A 16,338-nucleotide genomic window follows, 5' to 3' on the forward strand; every position below is an offset into this window, starting at 1 on the left:
TACATCTCAACGCTTTGGGTGAATGGCCAAGTTTCTGGTCAAACACAATCTGCAAAGATTTACAGGCTGACCCATCACTCGTATGTGACGTGTGTTGAGAGTGCGGTCACTGCGCTGAGCAGTCCTTGGGTTGGTAGCTGGGATGTCCACTGCCTGGAGGCAGCTTCTGCCTGGCCCTGCCTGCAGAGCTGAGTGTGTCTCCAGGGCGGCTCTCCTGCGCCCACGGCAAGCATCAGTTCTGCAGGTCCACTCCAAGGACCTCAGTGGTCTCTTGACTCCAACGCTCGTCCCTTCTCTAGGCCACGTTTGTGCCAGTCTCACAAATGAGGGGGGTTCAGGATACACAGTCTGTGCTCCTCCTGCCTACAGCTGTCTGCAAAACTCACGCTGTTGTGGGCTCTGGGCTGTGCTAACGCTTCCTCCCCTCCCCAGCTGCAGGGCTTCAGCACTGTCTCCCATCTTAGATGGTGAGGTTTACACCATTGCTATTTTTAAGAGACTAAGTCTGCCCATAAGTAGGAAGTTTTGTTGTTAACTTGAGTGTGTGTTTTTGTGGTTCAGGATGATTATGCCAGGTGAAGGCGGCCCTGAAATTTACTCCTACTTCTTCCTCCAAGCTCAGTTTACCACTGCTGTTGCTGGTTTAATAGGTTTAATTGGAGGATCCAAAATTGCCCGGTGAAACTACAAATAGCCTCAGAGCAATGGGTGTAATTTTAGCGAGGGAGGCAGAAAGGAGAGTACTTCTCTCTTCCTATAGCTGTTATTCTTCTCTCAGGGGCTGGATAGATCCTCTGATCACTTTAAGCACAAACCTTTAATTGAGCTAGTAGAACAGATAGTCCTAGCATCCACCATTCACTTTAGAGGGCTATTTTTAATTGTCTTGTGCCCCACCTCTGGGTTTTGGCATGGAGGAAGCTTTCATTAGTGGTAACAGATCCTCTGCACTCGGCCAGCTCACCTGGAGCTCTGCAGAGTGCTGTTTATAGGAGAATAATACGGACAATTTGCCTCCTCTTCCTTTAAATAAGACTGTCCCGAAGATTACATTGTTCATTTAAATCTTTGTTGTGGTCTTTTAGTCTCAGAACCAGTTTGAGAGGTTGTGACCTTGGGCACAGGAGAACTTCTCTGTGGGGGAGCAGAGCATCCTAGGATTGCTTGAAGACCTGCTAGATCTTCTCCATCTGTATTCATCCCTTTGCAGGGTGATTATGCCACCCTAGGTTTTCTGTGGGGGAACATATGCCCTGCAACAGGCTCTTCCATAAGAAAGATCTTTTGTAGGCTGAGACCTCTCATGGGATGGGGGAGCCATTGGGTCCTCTTGCAATGTAGGTGCACTTGACCATAGACTCTCCTTCTGATACATGCCCTGAATTTGTCTTTGCTGCGTTTTGCCTTTATGTGCCAAGAGCCCACCCCTGTCTATGTCATTTCTTTCTCACACCCTTCAGAGACTGGGAGGTAATTGTCCCGTATATCTGCTGTGCCATAGCAGATAGAGGGCTGGGTCAGATGTGATTTCTACCTTGACCCAAAACTTGGGGCTTCCTGCTCAGGATACACGCACTGCCCACGTAAATTTGACTTAACGCCCATGGTCAGGTATGTGATTCTGTTGTATCACTCCTGCTATAATAATTAGCACCATCCTCTTACCAAAGCACTTGGCAAATATTATTTTGTTCTTATTGCACCTGGGGAGAACAGGGCAATAGAATAGTGTCCTCATCTGACAGGTTGCAAGCTCACAAGGCAAAGCATTGGGTTGGAGGCCAGAGCCAGGGCTCGGGGTGGAGAGGAGCCATGGGCAAGAGTTTCTGACACCTTTTTGCTTCTTGGAGGCTTTCAGAGGCAGATGGGGCAGGTGCTGCTGGTGTTGTGGGTCACAGAATGCCTTGCGGCTGGTTTAGCAGGAGGCTGAGCCCGATCAAGCACCCGGGTCGGTGGGGCTGAATCGGCTGGACTCGGCACCGAGCACCCACAGTGTCTGCTCGTCTCGGTCTGCAAAGCCCCGGGTCGCGTCGTGCTCTCCCTGCACACCTCAAGCTCTGTGCGCGTATAGGGAAAGGTAGCTTTGCTCAGTGTATAGGGACAAACTTGGGACCACGGAGACAGATGTGAGCCGAACCCTCCGCTGCAGCGCCACCGTAGCAAGCAGCACCAAGCGAAGGGGGAGCATCCGTATCCCCAGCCCTCTCCTAAACCTGAATGTGCTCGCAAAGTACAAACCAGCCTCGCCCTGCTGTGCCTCGCTGCCGGTCCCCTGGCAGAGGCCGGGCGGGGGGTGGCTGGCGGGGCTCGCCCGTGTCCCCTGTCCTTAGCCCGCAGTGCCACCTGCAGCCCGCCCGGGCTCGGCGCAGCCGCCGCCGCAGCGCCCAGCTCATCCCGCCGCATCCCTCTCTCCGCCGGGGGTCGGGCACCGCTCTGCCCGCGGGAAAGCTTTGCTCCCGGTGAATCCTGCCCCTTTGCACCTCCTTGGGGTATATATATATATATTTTTTTTTTTTTTTTTTTTTTTTTTTTTACTTTTCCGTCATTGAATTGGGATCTCCGCAGGAGGACTTAGTGGAGCACGCACATAGCTGTGAGAGCAAACAGTGCTGGCGAGTCACGAGAAGGGGGCTGAATGCTTAAGGGCAATGATGAGAGCGGGGTGCTGCTCTGTCCCACAAACACCCCTCCACCTGGGTGTCCAGGAACAGCAAAACTCACCGCAGGGGGGTGTGTCTTGGCTTGGGGTCTGAGCTCGTCCCTGCGTTGGGGCAGCTGATGCCAGGACACAGGAGACAGCCCTGACCCCACACTCAGTCTCTGACAGCATCCGTGCGCATCCGTGGTGGTGGTGGGGTTGCTTGGATGGCTCTGTCTGTGAGCAGGAAGGTGGGTAGCAAGTGAAAGGTCTCACCTGGCTGTACCCATTTCACCTGGCTGCTGGTTTGGTCTCTCTCCTCCTCACTCTGCCCAAGTTTCTGGCTCACGTCTCTCACGCTGGGGTCCCCAGGGTGTCCTGGAGCTGCTCGCGGGCCAGCAGGTGCTTGGGAGCGGTGGCCTGTGCTCTCGGGAGCTGGTGCTGACCCTGCCACACGGGTCGGTTCTTGTTCCCCCTGTGCAGGAGCTGACTCTGCGTCGGTCGACCCCTTGGTGCTGGAGCAGTATGTCGTGGTGGCGGACTACCAGAAGCAGGAGAGCTCCGAGATCAGCTTGTGCGTGGGCCAGTTGGTGGATATCATTGAGAAGAACGAATCAGGTACAGAGAGTTTGGCTTGGCAGAGGGCTTTGGGTCTACTGTGTTGCAGAGCAGGGGCAGGAGTAGAAATCCTGTATGGTCAGTGTTTTCCTAATAGGACCTTAAGCACAACAGCCTCCAGCACCTCACAGGGATGTCCTTGGATGGTCAGTTGAGGTGGGATGCAGCTTTGGACTGCAGGCTGTCTGTATGAGCATGGACAAGACTTGGGCACTGTCTCTAAAGGAAGGGTCTGATCACCCGTGTGCTGAGCGCCAGGCGCCATCCAGCTTTTACAGTCTCTACTTTATGCTTCTTCGTGATGAAAAACTTGGCCGATGTGTCCTGAGGACAGAAGCCATTCCCGGAGCTGGCAGGCTTGTTTTATTGACAGCGGGGTACACTCTCATGGTGCCCATGAAAGCGCCCATTGTGCCGTTGCAAATTCCTGCCTCCGAACACAATGGAGCACCCGGCCGCGGAGCAGGGTCAGGCAGCCGAGCCGTTCGCTTGCTTCCAAACTTAAGCTTGCTCTTAACCTCTGCAAAGGGATCGCGTCACGTCATGGGCCCAGCTTCTGGAGTTTGTTGAAAAGGGGAATTTATTCCCTGAAGTTAATAAAAGTTGCTTGCGGGGGGGGTTGTTAAAGATAAATTGCGAAAATAGATTTTAAAATTCTGGAAACCTGGTCCCCAGAGGAGCAGTTGCACCAGCAGCTATGTTCGAGAATGGGGAAAATAAAAGCAACCCAGAAGCAAGTGAAACCTACTAGCACGGCCAATTCAGAAGATATGGCAGATAATTTATTTATCAAATGTCAGCCCTTATTTTCCCGTCCACGCAGGTAGCTGCTGATTCCCTCCCCGACAATCTAGTTGTCTTTCTAAATGACTCACTGCTGAGGTTCTGAGGATAATGCTCAGTCTTTATTTTTTTCCCCCCTGAAGACACAAATAGCTTGTGCTTTTAATAACTGAGGAGCACACGTTTATTTTGATTGGACACCCGGGGTGGCCCGGAATTGCTCGTGGCCGCTACGGAGCTGGTAGGTTTCCGCTGGGAGAGCTCATGTTTTAATCCTGCATTTGCTCTTAGCTTTTCAAATTTACTGTTTTCGCAAATGTAAAGAAGGCGAGCGCGCAGCTGGAGTCAGCTATCGATTTGCAGACAGTGTATTCATCTCTGCTAATTGGCCTGGGCTTGCTGACCCAGACTGAGGGAAAATGAACCACAAAGGGAAAAAAAATAAAACGCAAATGCGATGGCTGGAGCCATGCAGTTCTCAGGGTCTCTCCCATGTTTTGTGAGGGAGGAACTGTACACGTAGGTAGCATTCAGCTGTGATTCTGCTGTGCTGCTGTCTGTGCTCCCTTTCAGACAACGCTTGGCTCTTGCTTTGGGGTCACCCCAGCCTCCTGTGTAGGGAGCAAGGAGAAGGCAAAGCCCCCCCAGGCTCATGGTTTGGAGAGAGGGAAGGAGTTTTTGGCTGGTGGGAGCCCTTGCCTGAGCTGCCTGCTGTTTTCTTCTCAGGGTGGTGGTTTGTGAGCACGTCGGAGGAGCAAGGCTGGGTGCCGGCCACCTGCCTGGAGGCACAGGATGGTGTCCAGGATGAGTTCGCAATGCAGCCTGATGAAGGTAAGAAGCTGCTGGAGACATCTGCCCCAACTTCTTCATGCTGAACTGCACTGAGCTGCTCTCAGGAGTGCTTAGCCCTCCCTGACTTAGGCAGGGCATGAGCGAGGGGAAGGACAAACCCACACGTGCTCTTCAGTCATGTCTGCCCACAGTGGTCCTGCCTGCCCAGTGCTCTGCTCCGGCGCTGTAGCAGGAGTGGGGCAGCTGGATAGTGGTGGTGTAACTGATGGCCTTTCTGCGCCCTCACAGAGGGGTTGAAGGTGCCACCTCCAGGGAACACCCGGTTCTGCCATCCCAATGCCTTATTAGGCCCCAGGGAGCTGTTTTACGTGCACTGGAGGAGGAGCAAAGCTAGGAAAATTCCCTTGTCTTCTAAACCCATGCAGAACAGAGCATGCGTGAGCTCACATGATGAGAACAGCAAGGTTGCAACCTTTGCTTAGAGCAAATCTGAAACGCCTCTGGAGAATGCATCCTTCCCATTGACCGCTGGATGCTCAAAGCAGTGCTGTAGCTGGCTCAGCCCCTCATCTTGGGGAGATGGAGGTGGGAGGGGAAGCTCAGACTGGTGGGGGTCCCAGGGGGCTCCAGGTGAGTACAGTCTGTGCCACTCTCTGGTGTCAGCCCTGTCTCCTCTTGGACCTGAAGTGCCATCTCCTTACATCCTCTCTTGTCCTTCTCCTGCTTCCCCAACATGCTCTTCCCAGTCCCACGGAGATACTGGTCTCTGCCCAGGCACGTTGGCCGCCGTCGGACTCTTGGGGACTTGTACACCAGTGGATGGGGTCAAGGTGGACTTCATAGAGACTTGTTCTGCTGCCCGTGTTTTGTGCTTGGAGCCTTGTTGTGTGCATGTTTGTTCGCTTTGCATGTGATGGACCCTGCTTGTATTAGTCCTCAATGCGTGCCATACGTGCTACTCAGCCTTCCATTAGGCCCACTCATGTCCACCTCTCTTTCCTCTATCAGCTCTTCCTTCTAACTTTTTGAGGCTTGTTTTGTGTACAGAGGCTGGAGTTTCTGCTGTCCCCCAACACATGTGTGCAGACTTCATGCAATTGCTGCCTTATTTCCTGGAAAAGTAGCTCCTCTGAGCGATGGGCCTGGGGTTGGTGGCTCAGATGTGGTCAGGAGGAGAAGAGCCAGCTTGGTTTTGCTGGGTGCGACAGGACGTTTTCTGCTTTGACTAGTTTGCATGAAGGGGGTGGGAAATCAGGCCCTTCAAGGGCTGCGCTCCTCCAAGAAGACAAAGCCAGGAAATATGCACGGTGAAGATACACGAATGTCCAGAGGAGTGGGGTTTGGAAGCAGACTTTTCACAAAATGGCCTTCACCCTTTTGCGGCTCTGCTTAAGCACAAGCAATTGCTTTCCTGAGTTTCCTCCAGAGAGGACAGGACAAGGTGAAGCAGAAGGGTGGATGGATGGGCCTTTTTGTTTGACATGTCCACATGGCTCTTAGGATGTTTCCCTTCTTCTTGAAGGGGAGAGCATCCATGTCCCTGCCTACCATTGTTTGGTCTAGGACATCAGACTCTTCTCCAGGCTCACCACGTGGCTTTGACCAATGTCTTGGGGGACCCAACTGTTGAACAGGGAAGTTCATGTGGAGCTGCTGTTGTAAAGTGGTTTGAGGGCTGTGCGTGAGAGCACGTCTCTGTGTGTGGGGTTACTCCCTGATGTCTATGGGATTTTGTTCCCTCTGTAGAGGACAGCTGTTCTTTAAAGGCTCTGAGAAAGAAATTTGAACTGAAATGGGTGCATGGAAGGGCTTCTGTGAAGAGCAGGCGAGAGGAGAGCTGTCATACAAAAGATAGCCTTTAGTCCTAAGGGAGAGGAGGAACTGTTTCAGACAACTTCTCCTTGGGGCCAGACTAGCTCACCAAAGCTTACATTTCAAAATGCAGCTGGGTTTGTTTTGAAATACATTTCACTGGCATTTCTTTTATGAATGGTTGTGTATCTTTGTGTGTTTGCACCTGTATTACAACATGAATTATCATTATATAAAGCACTTAACCGTTGTTCAACTGAGTCCAGGTTTCCATAAAACAGTACATCCATGAAACTGCACTTTCTTTCCGACAGAGGAGAAGTACACCGTTATTTACCCATATACCGCAAGAGACCAGGATGAAATGAACCTGGACAAAGGGGCTGTGGTGGAGGTGATCCAGAAGAACCTGGAGGGCTGGTGGAAAATCAGGTAACGTCCCTGCCTCTTCCTCTTCCCTGGCACCGCTGCTGGGGCTCTGCAAAGCAGAGACCTGATGCGTGTGGGACGTACAGTCCAAAGGCAAGTGTAGGGTATCAGGAAGGGCAGAGTACCAGAACTCATTTCTCTCCATCCCTACAAACTAAGGCTAGCTGACGATCAGGGCTTCAGCCAAGCATAGCTGTGGTTAAACATCTTTAAAATCCCCCGGGTTCCTGTGCTGGGAGGTGGACTGCATCACGGCATCACATGCCCCAGCAGTGCAAAGGGAACCCGTGTAAGAGCACCAGTGTTACGTCATGTGCTGCTGATGGGAAAACCAGAGTGTCCTGGCGGCAGGCTGGATCCTCTGGCTGTGTTAGGAGGCTCCTGCGGAGAAGGGCCTTTGTCCGGGCCAGGTCTGCTCTGTGCAGGGTCTGCTGAGGCCAAAGACTCCATATCATCCCAAGCTGATACTTGTTTTCTCCTGGAAGCTCATTTTCTCTTGTCTGTGGTCTAGCAAACAGCCGGACTTGAGCAGGGTGGGAGCACATACTGCAATTTTCTTAACCTTACGTTGAACCTGCGGTCTTGGCAGCAGCAAAGCCCCAGAAAAATGTCCATTGACTTTTTAAGCAGAGGAGAGCTGCCACGAGAGCTCTAAAGGCAATTACAAGCTCAGTAGCTGGTGCCATCTGAGTGCAGTGGCTGCGGCCCAGCCAGCAGGGAGAGTCTCTGACGCTGGCGTGGGACCCTCCAGCATGGCAGGGAGACTCCGCGGATGTGGTTTCTCAATCAGATCACGGGGCTGGTTTCTCTCCTAAACAGTGCAGATTTAGAGCAGGGAAGGGACCCAGGCTGCCAGCGCTCGGGCAGAGAGCTTGTGCTTTCTCCAAAGACCAGGTACGTCAATCCTAGAAGCAGCGCTCTGGTTTTCCCCTCTGCTTCCCCTGCCAATGCACTTCATTCCTGAACTGGTGCCATTGCCGAGGTGAAAAGGAAATCAGACTTCACGCTGTTCCCAGCCCTTGGCCCGCTGGCTGCGGCCGGCTTGCACGGGAGCGTTAGTCATGGCTGGAGCTCTCCAGGTGCCCACGTGCCACGGAGCATGACGCCAGGCAAGCTCGTTTTGCCCAGATTGTGCAGTACCTTCAGCCAACGCGTGTCCTGGGCTGTAGCTCCAGGGATGTCCGATGGCTCAAGGCCACTCGAGCGCAGTGGGTTGCTCCTCTGGGAAGGGCTTGTGGTCCAGCACGGGGACTCTGCATAGTGACACTGCCATTGTTGCCACCACAGGTACCAGGGCCAAGAAGGCTGGGCCCCCGCCTCCTACCTCAAAAAGGGGAATGGAGAGATGTTCTCGCAGAAGCTGGGGTCAGGCTCCTCCGCTCATTCCTGTGCCTTGGATCTGGATGGCATCTCTCGGCAGCAGGTCGTGGCAAGCCGAGAGAAGGATGGGCTCTCTAGCCAAAGGGATGGGAGATTCGACAGCCGTCCCCTGCCCAATGCTGACATCCGACGCAGTAAGTGGCCGGCTGGGAGGAGGCCAGTGGTGGCTGGGGTGTCAGCGCAGCCTTTCCTGCAGGCTTTTGGGCAGTGTAACGGGGTGCAGAAGGCTTGCAGGCACTGTGAACTCTGCAGCAAGGTCTGCAGGTGACATTGCATAGGCAGATGGGGCACGAGCATGATGCTGCCCAGGGACCTGCTGAGGATCAGCAAATGTGATGGGGATAAAAGCCTCCCCTTCCCAGACTGGAGGTGCTCTCCTCAGAAGCTGGGGCCTTTTAACTCCTCTGCAGGTCAGGTCGTCTGGGTCAGGCCTGCAATGATAAAGCAGCTTCATGTGGTGACCTCAGCTGCATTTCTCAGCGGCACCCGATGGTGCAAAGCTGGTTCCTCTTCCAGTGGGATGCCCTCAAAACCTGGTGACCCATGCCATTCAGGGTACTGGGCAGACAGGTTCCTCCTTCGTCTTCCTTGCCCATGGGGCAGGCTTGGCTCTTGCCTTTCTGTTTTCTCTTTCACTTGTCTTCTGTGAACACAAGTGCAATCAACAGCCAGGAGCTCAAACAGCATCTGAAATTCTTCCTCCACAGAGTCACCAAAGATGAGGCAGAGACCCCCTCCTCGCCGAGATCTCACCATCGTAAGTGCCAGCTGATGTAGGGGAGCAGCAATGGCAAAGGGAGTCGGAGAGAACTGCTTATCCTTTACCTGGGATCTTGCCCCTGTACTATGGGCTCTTCTCTTGGTCAAGGCTGGAGTACACATGCCCACATGCCACCTCCCTGCTGTCTTAAGACTATTCTGTTTGTATGTGGTCTTTAAATGAACTTTTGGCCAGTCTGTCCCGCAAGGCTGGCTTGCCAGCAGGAGGCTGCAGACTGGCTCCCTCCCTCTGGGGAGGGGGACTCGGCTGTCAGCAAGGGCTCTGGCGCTGAGCAATTTTCTGCTCAGCCTGGAAACAGTTTGCTGGTTTGTGTTGGTGAGGATGCTGCATGGGCAGAGCTGGTCTCCCTGGGCTGGCCATGCTGGCTTGTGTCTCTGCAGGCTGGTGGGCTGTGCGGAAGTTGTGTTGCACCTTCTGTAGAAACATGCTGATGGGTTTTCTTTTTTCTTGTCATAGCCACGTGGTTTGAACCTGCCTAAACCTCCTGTCCCTCCTCAAGTGGAAGAGGAATATTACACCATCGCTGACTTCCAGACCACCATCCCTGACGGCATCAGCTTCCAGGCAGGAATGAAAGTAGAGGTGAGACTGTCATCTTCCCTTCTCACATCTTCACGTCAGTGCAGCGCTCCTGACTCCCATTGCCCTAGGAACTGTTTTGGGCAAGAGCTCCCTTTCCAGGCAGGGAAGATATGCTCACCATGGCGTTCTGAGTAGAAACCAGGCATGGCAGTGCATGTGATTGCCACTGTGGACTGTTAACATCCCAGGGCTCTCCTAGAGTGGGAGAGAAACCTGTATGAGCTCATGAGACTTTGGAGTCCCTGATGCTCTTGGCGGCCTCCTGTGCCCTAGGTGTGCGGGTGCTGTGTTGTCAGAGCTACTGAGCTACTTAAAACCACATCACAAATCGGGGTAGAGATGGCGTTTCTTTCTTATTTAGGCTAGGTGTAAAGTTAAAAGCCCTTTCAGAATCGCTTTCCTAGCACACAGGCCTCTGCGGGCAGAACCCCTCTTGCAGGTGTGATTTTGCTTTACAAAATGTAAGCTGCGCCTTTCTAAGAGGGTTTTTCCTTTATGGCTGCCCTAGTCAGGTCCTCCCAGGTCCCAGCCCCGCTTCTGGAGCACGCAGAGGCCGGATGGTGTCTGATCCGTGCGGTGTCGCTGCCGGTTGACCGCTCCAACAGTGCCGCGCAGTGGCCACCGCCAGTACCCGGCATCCTGGTCCTGTCTCCCTGGTGGGATGGTGACAGCTCAGCCGCAGCTCCTTGACATGGCTATATCATTCCTCGGTCCCATGGCACGCAGGTGCCCCCTGGCAGAGGTCGTTCGCAGGTTCCCCTCCTGTTAGGATGCCAGTCCTGTGATTACACAGCTTTTGGTAACCAGGATGGAGAGGCACCGAGGCCGTGTGCCACCCAGACATAATTTCAGTGACAGCCAGCATCCCCTCCTGTGCAGAGAGGGCTCCTGCATGCATGTCTGAAGTTTCCTCTCCTCCTGGCAGGTTATTGAGAAGAACCTGAGTGGCTGGTGGTATATTCAGATTGAAGAGAAGGAAGGCTGGGCCCCTGCCACGTTCATCGATAAGTACAAGAAAACCAGCAATGCGTCCAGGCCAAATTTCCTGGCTCCGCTACCCAATGAGATGGCCCAGCTCCGGCTTGGTGACACCGCAGCTGACAGCAGCACCGGTGAAGAAGCAACGGGACCATGTCGTCCTCTGCCGGAGGCTCCTCCTAATGGTACAGACTGTGGTGGGAAGTGGGCCAAAGACTGGAAGGGGAAGGAGGCCCCCGAGAGTGGGGACTTAGCCTTTGCTGGTGGCTACGAGGAGATTGTGGACCATGACATGGAGGAGAAGCCCAGCCTGCCACCCAGGAAGGAGTCGATCATTAAATCGGAAGGCGAGTTACTGGAGAGGCAGAGGCCTCCCCCCAAGCCCCCAGGCATGATTTTGCCCATGATCCCACCCAAGCAGTCGGTGGCCCCAAAGGACAGCAAGAAGCCTGAGCTGAAACCGGAGAAGGGCAAACTCTTCCAGCTGAAAAATGAAATGGGACTGGAATGTGGACACAAGGTGTCAGCCAAGGAGGTGAAGAAACCAAACCTCCGGCCCATTGTCAAGCCAACCAAGCCAAAAGCTGAGCCCGTGGAGGACAAGCCTGAGCCCATTGCCCAGAATCCGTTCTTGAAGTCAAGACCTCAGATCAGGCCAAAGCCCGCTGCAGCCCCCCGAACTGACCCACATCCAGCTGATGATAAACTGGACATTTGCAGCCTGCGGAGCAAGCTTAGACCTGCAAAGTGCCCAGAGAAACCCTCAGAGCAGGACACCGCTGCTGGAGAAAGCTCTTTCAGTAACGCCATGGTCTCTTCAGAGGCTTCTGGAAGGTTTCAGGAGCGACCAAGCACGGAGAGCAAACCCCTGCCCAAGCTGGACAGCCATGCCGTGAAAGAGGCGCTGCCCAAATCTCCCCCAGGCCCAGGAAACACCCCAGGTGTCAGGGAGCCCCCACCACAGCGCCCCGTTGTGCCACCCCGCAGACCACCCCCCCCAAAGAAAACAGGGGGTCCTGCCTCCGGCCCCGCAGCGGAGCTCAGGGCCCCGGCACGGGACGCACCCGAAATCAGGTCATCCCCGGTGCCAGGGAGGCCCATGCTGGTTCCTCCGAAAGCCAAGCCGTTCCTCTCTGCCTCCATCCAAGAAGAAACCAAAGTGAAAAGTAGCGTGAGCCCAAAGGTCGTATCCAAGCCGGTGGAGAGAGGGGAAGCTAAGGAGAGGACCTCAGCCCCGATCTCCAGTCCGGACATCGCCAGGGAAGCTCTCTATGTGGCAGTGGCAGATTTTGAAGGCGATGAGGAGACCAACAGCTTTAAAGAAGGGACTTTGTTTGAAGTTCGCGAGAAGAACAGCAGCGGCTGGTGGTTTTGCAAGGTCCTGACTGGGGGGCCGTGCTGGGAGGGCTGGATCCCTTCCAATTACCTACGGAAGAAGCCATAGCTGCTCCTCTGCTCGCAGGGCTGGAGTTTCCCCGGTCTCTCACCTGAGTATTTAATTAGCAGATTAATTTATAGTTTTCTGTGAGGCTGGCTTTAAAAAAAACAGATAATAATTGAGATCCCATGCATCCCGGCTGCCACGTTAGTGGCAGCGTGGAGGAAGCAGCTCGGCCTCCCCTCCCCACCCGTGTGCTCCCACCCACCCTCCTCCCCGCGTCCCCCCGAGCACTTTGCTCCCGTGGCCACAGCGGCAGCCCAGCCGTGCAGCCAGGGCTGCTCTGGCCAAGCTTGGTGGCTACATGATGGCTACCATGGTTCTCTGCGCTGGGAAGATGGATCTTGATAGATATTTTTACCACCTGTATGGGGAATTGAAAAGAAATACGGCAGTAGCCAGGGAGAGGGGCGAAGCGTGGCGTGGTACCAGCAAAGGAAATCTGGATGCACAAAAGGACTTGCCTTTCCCTGAGGCTCAGGGTCACAATCAAATGTTGTAGGTCACATTGCTTAGTCCAGGTGTGTAGCAGAGCCGTAGGGAATGCGGCAAAAAGAGGAATGATGGTTGAGAACGGGGTCCCTGTAGCTCTGTGTGTACGCACAGGCACAGGCATTGCACTCCAGATAAGGGCTGTGCCTTGCTCCCCGCACCGTGCATGCCACGGGACCGTCCCTTGGTCCTTCCCCACTCTACGACAAGTGTTAACTTCAATATCCTCCTGGAGGAAAAAAAAAAATAATACAAAAATACACACACACACATGCACAGGTCCTCTCTGTGCTGATCCAGGACACTGTGCAGGCTTCTTCCACGCAGTATTGCAACCAAACAACGAGAGGTGTTTTGTTTCTCTAGCTGAAGAATACTATGCAAGGCACAGAGGACCAAAATGGCCCCAAAAGCCCTGGAAAGAGGATGCTTTGCTTTCCTTCCCACACAGACTGCCCTGCCTGTTGGACTAATAGGGGACCACGCGTTCCCGCGACCCACAGAGCTTCCCCAGGCTGGCGGGCAGCAGCGGGGAGGTGGGTCCTTCAGTAGGTGCTGATCTTATCAAGTGCAATCCAGAACGTGGGAGTTCAGCTCCTCCCCACAACCAGTTGCAAGGCGTGGCTGGTGCTCAGGGGCTCCCTGCCTTGTTTGTCACCCCATCCGCCTGTCTTCCAGGTACTTTCATTTCATCCTGCGTGGTGGGCTCTTTGGGGAGCTTCAGGTCAAGCAGAGCCTGGTGGGTTTTTTTCCGTGCTGACATTCCTGCCTGCCAAGCCTAATCTTGCCTGCGGTGTTGCTTATCCCAGCAGGAGGACGAGCGTGGATGAACCATCGTTCCCCAGTGCTGCTTCCTTCCCTCTGTACTTGGCTACTTGCAGATTCAGGGCCACAGTTCTCTCTCCAGAAGAGCTTTAAACCCTGCGCTTCCGTGGGTTTCTTGTTGACCAAGCCCTGTTGCCCTTTCTAGTCTAATTGCAAGTGTAAGCGCTGCAGCCACAGCTCCACAGCCACATTGTTTTGCTGCTGAAAACAATTATAGTTTTCCCTCTAATTTGAGGCCGGCAGAATTGAAGCAGTGTTGTCTGCTCCCCCAGACGCTCACTTCCTTTTCTGTCCTGTATTTTCTATCCTGGAAACGTGGAGTTGAAGTTGGTAGTGCCTCAGGCCAGGGTCGTTCTGGGAAGGCAGTGGGGCAGTTTGTCCCAACCCTGGTTTGATAGAGAAGTCCTGACCATCCCAATTCGGCCTCATATCCAGAAGCACCAAGGTTCATTTTTAGTCGTGGGAATTTGTGCACCCCGGTCTCCGGCTGATTCCTCTCCCTCCCACCTACGGTTTTCTCCAGTGGCACATCAGCCTCCCATCAGGCTGAGTCACCTGCGCTGGCAATAAGCAATACATCTGCAGCCCAATCCTAGAAGCAGGTTCCTTGCGTGGCACGCTGCGAGGTGTTGCTGTGCTCCCGGGAGAGCTGCAGGGTGGGCTGGGGGAACAATGCTGCCTTGTCTCTGCGCATCTCTTGCTCCAGTAAATCCCTTTTGCTTTGGAAAGGAAGGGGGACAGGAAGAGTTAAGCCAGAGCTGCCCGGCAGCCAAATCCAGCCCCCATCATACCCGGGAGGGGGCTGGACCTGTGCCCCCCATCCGCTCTGGCAGTTTCCCCCAGGGGGTGGAAGGGCTGTGTGCCCTTTCCCCATGGCACTGTGTCCTTGCTCTCTCTTTGCTCAATGGCCTTTTAATCTGAGAAGTGTCTCTCCTTTCTCTGTCTCAGAGACCTCACTGCCCCTGGCTTTCCTCAGCGGGGACAGTGCTATTTCTGTGACCTCCATACTAAATGAGGGCTATTTCTGCTTTTCTCCCGGACTGAACCTCAGAACTGGTAGTGCTTCATTTTGCTGACACAAGTACTGTATTTGGCTCATTGAGCGTGTGACAGGATCACCCCTTTGTTCCCAAAGAGCTTCCAAGAAGGCAGGGTGAGTGCCCAAGGTGGGGGTCACCCTCGGGAGGGTGCCAGCACCTGCAGCCTTACCCCTCCCTACCGCTCTTCCGTCTGCGAAGGGACCGCAGGCTGGACAACGGCTCCCGTCGGGAAGATGCCGAGAGCCATTGGGCTGGCAGGGCTTTGCCCTCCCCTGTCCGACGCGTGCCCCCCCCCCGGTTCAGCAGCTGCCTGTGCCCTCTGCCAGGCTGCCTCTCCTCTTTGTACCTCGCACGTCAAACGCGGCCAAGCTCCCCGACTACCTCGTGAGGAGGAGGAGGGCGGCCGGGAGGCTCGGTACCCTGCGCTTGGCCACAAGGCGCATCACCCCATCAGCCAAAGACTAACCTCCCTCCTTGCCCACCACCAGCACGGCCCCGAGGCTGGGGCTTGCGGCAAGGCGGGGGGCATTGCCGTGGTTTAGGGCAGAAGAGCCAGGTGTCGGGGGGTTCCTGTGGCTCGGCACATTCCTGGCAGGATGGAGGCCCCGCTCCTCCTCGCAGGCTCTCGAAGCCCATTTGTCTGTCCGTGTCTCGCTGTATTATGTAGGCGCATATAAATCTACGTTATTGCGGGTGGGTGGCGGGGGGGGGTTCAGCGGAAGATAGATGTAGCTGTGTAAATGCCGTATCTATACTTTCACCATTAGGGGACTGATATTTTTTTTTTTAATTTGGTGGGTTCTTGGGGTTTTTTTGATGGGATTTTTTGTTTGTTTGTTTGTTTCCTTTTTTTAAGAAATAAAAAGAAACTGCTTGACTGGTTTCAAGCACCCTTGTGAACCCGTGTCTGGCTGGCTTGTGTCTGGGGTGCTGTCTCGAGGTGTGCTGCTCTCCTGCCCGGAGCGATGGCAGCTCTGCCCGAGGAGCTGGTTCGGGCTCTGGCATGTGCCACTTGTCACTGCAACAGTGAGCCGCGAGTGCACCGCCAGTGAGCTGCATTCCCTCGTGTCGCAGAGGAGCCATCTCCAGGTGAAGTGTTTCTCTGTCCTGGGGTGTTTTGTCTGCCAGGAGACAAAATGGGCAGTGCTGTGTGTGCCTGGCTTCGTGGGGGCTTGCGGCAAGGGCTTCTGGCTGCGACAGCCCTTGCAAGGGGGCTGGGGCTGGTCACGGTGCTCGGACTTTTGATGTGGGGGGGTCCCTGGCCACAGATAACCCAGTTCCCTCCGTCACTGCTGTGCCCCAGGTGACCTCTTGGGTACCGCACGCTGGATACAGTGCAGGAGTTCAGGTGTGGCTATGTGTGTGGTGTCTGCGCTGCCCTGACACAGGTGGGGGGGAGATGTTTCCCCTGTGCAGCTGTGGTGGGGGGAGGCTACTGCCGTATCAACACTCCCAGGTGGGGTGTTAGCCCGGCCCCCCCCCCGTCACAGGTCTTGGGTGTACCCCAGTGCTCATGAGAAGGAGAAATGTCATTGCTAGGTTAAACACTACTCGGCAAAGCTTTGCTTTTTCTTCCCATCCCGATGACCCAGTAGACAGAGGAGCCTTGCAGAGCCAACCGTCCCAGCCTTGCATCGGTAGGATGTGCCACCCATCCGGGCATCCCCGCTATACACAGCAGGGCCTGGCAGCGGCAAAGGTCATGGGGACCCCGACAGCTCCCTGGGTCTCACCTTTGTGCCCAAGCCTG

At 54.7% G+C, this 16,338-nt stretch overlaps 1 protein-coding gene across 4 annotated transcripts in view; it reads left to right on the forward strand.

The window, feature by feature from the left end:
* The window catches only part of SH3PXD2B (SH3 and PX domains 2B), a 77,368-nt gene extending 61,880 nt beyond the window's left edge, over nt 1–15,488 (forward strand). For 2 of the 4 annotated variants that reach the window (XM_074603906.1, XM_074603907.1), the window contains 8 exons: nt 3,122–3,256; nt 4,766–4,870; nt 5,578–5,661; nt 6,958–7,075; nt 8,360–8,586; nt 9,160–9,209; nt 9,690–9,815; nt 10,741–15,488. In XM_074603906.1, the coding sequence (XP_074460007.1) occupies nt 3,122–3,256; nt 4,766–4,870; nt 5,578–5,661; nt 6,958–7,075; nt 8,360–8,586; nt 9,160–9,209; nt 9,690–9,815; nt 10,741–12,237 (2,342 nt within the window). In that variant the 3' untranslated portion in view covers nt 12,238–15,488. The remainder of the gene's footprint in view (nt 1–3,121; nt 3,257–4,765; nt 4,871–5,577; nt 5,662–6,957; nt 7,076–8,359; nt 8,587–9,159; nt 9,210–9,689; nt 9,816–10,740) is intronic. The other 2 variants (XM_074603908.1, XM_074603909.1) reach the window with 1 other exon arrangement.
* Nucleotides 15,489–16,338: the final 850 nt, after the last annotated feature.

This window comes from Larus michahellis, chromosome 11 (assembly GCF_964199755.1).
Source record: "Larus michahellis chromosome 11, bLarMic1.1, whole genome shotgun sequence".
Lineage (NCBI taxonomy): Eukaryota > Metazoa > Chordata > Aves > Charadriiformes > Laridae > Larus > Larus michahellis.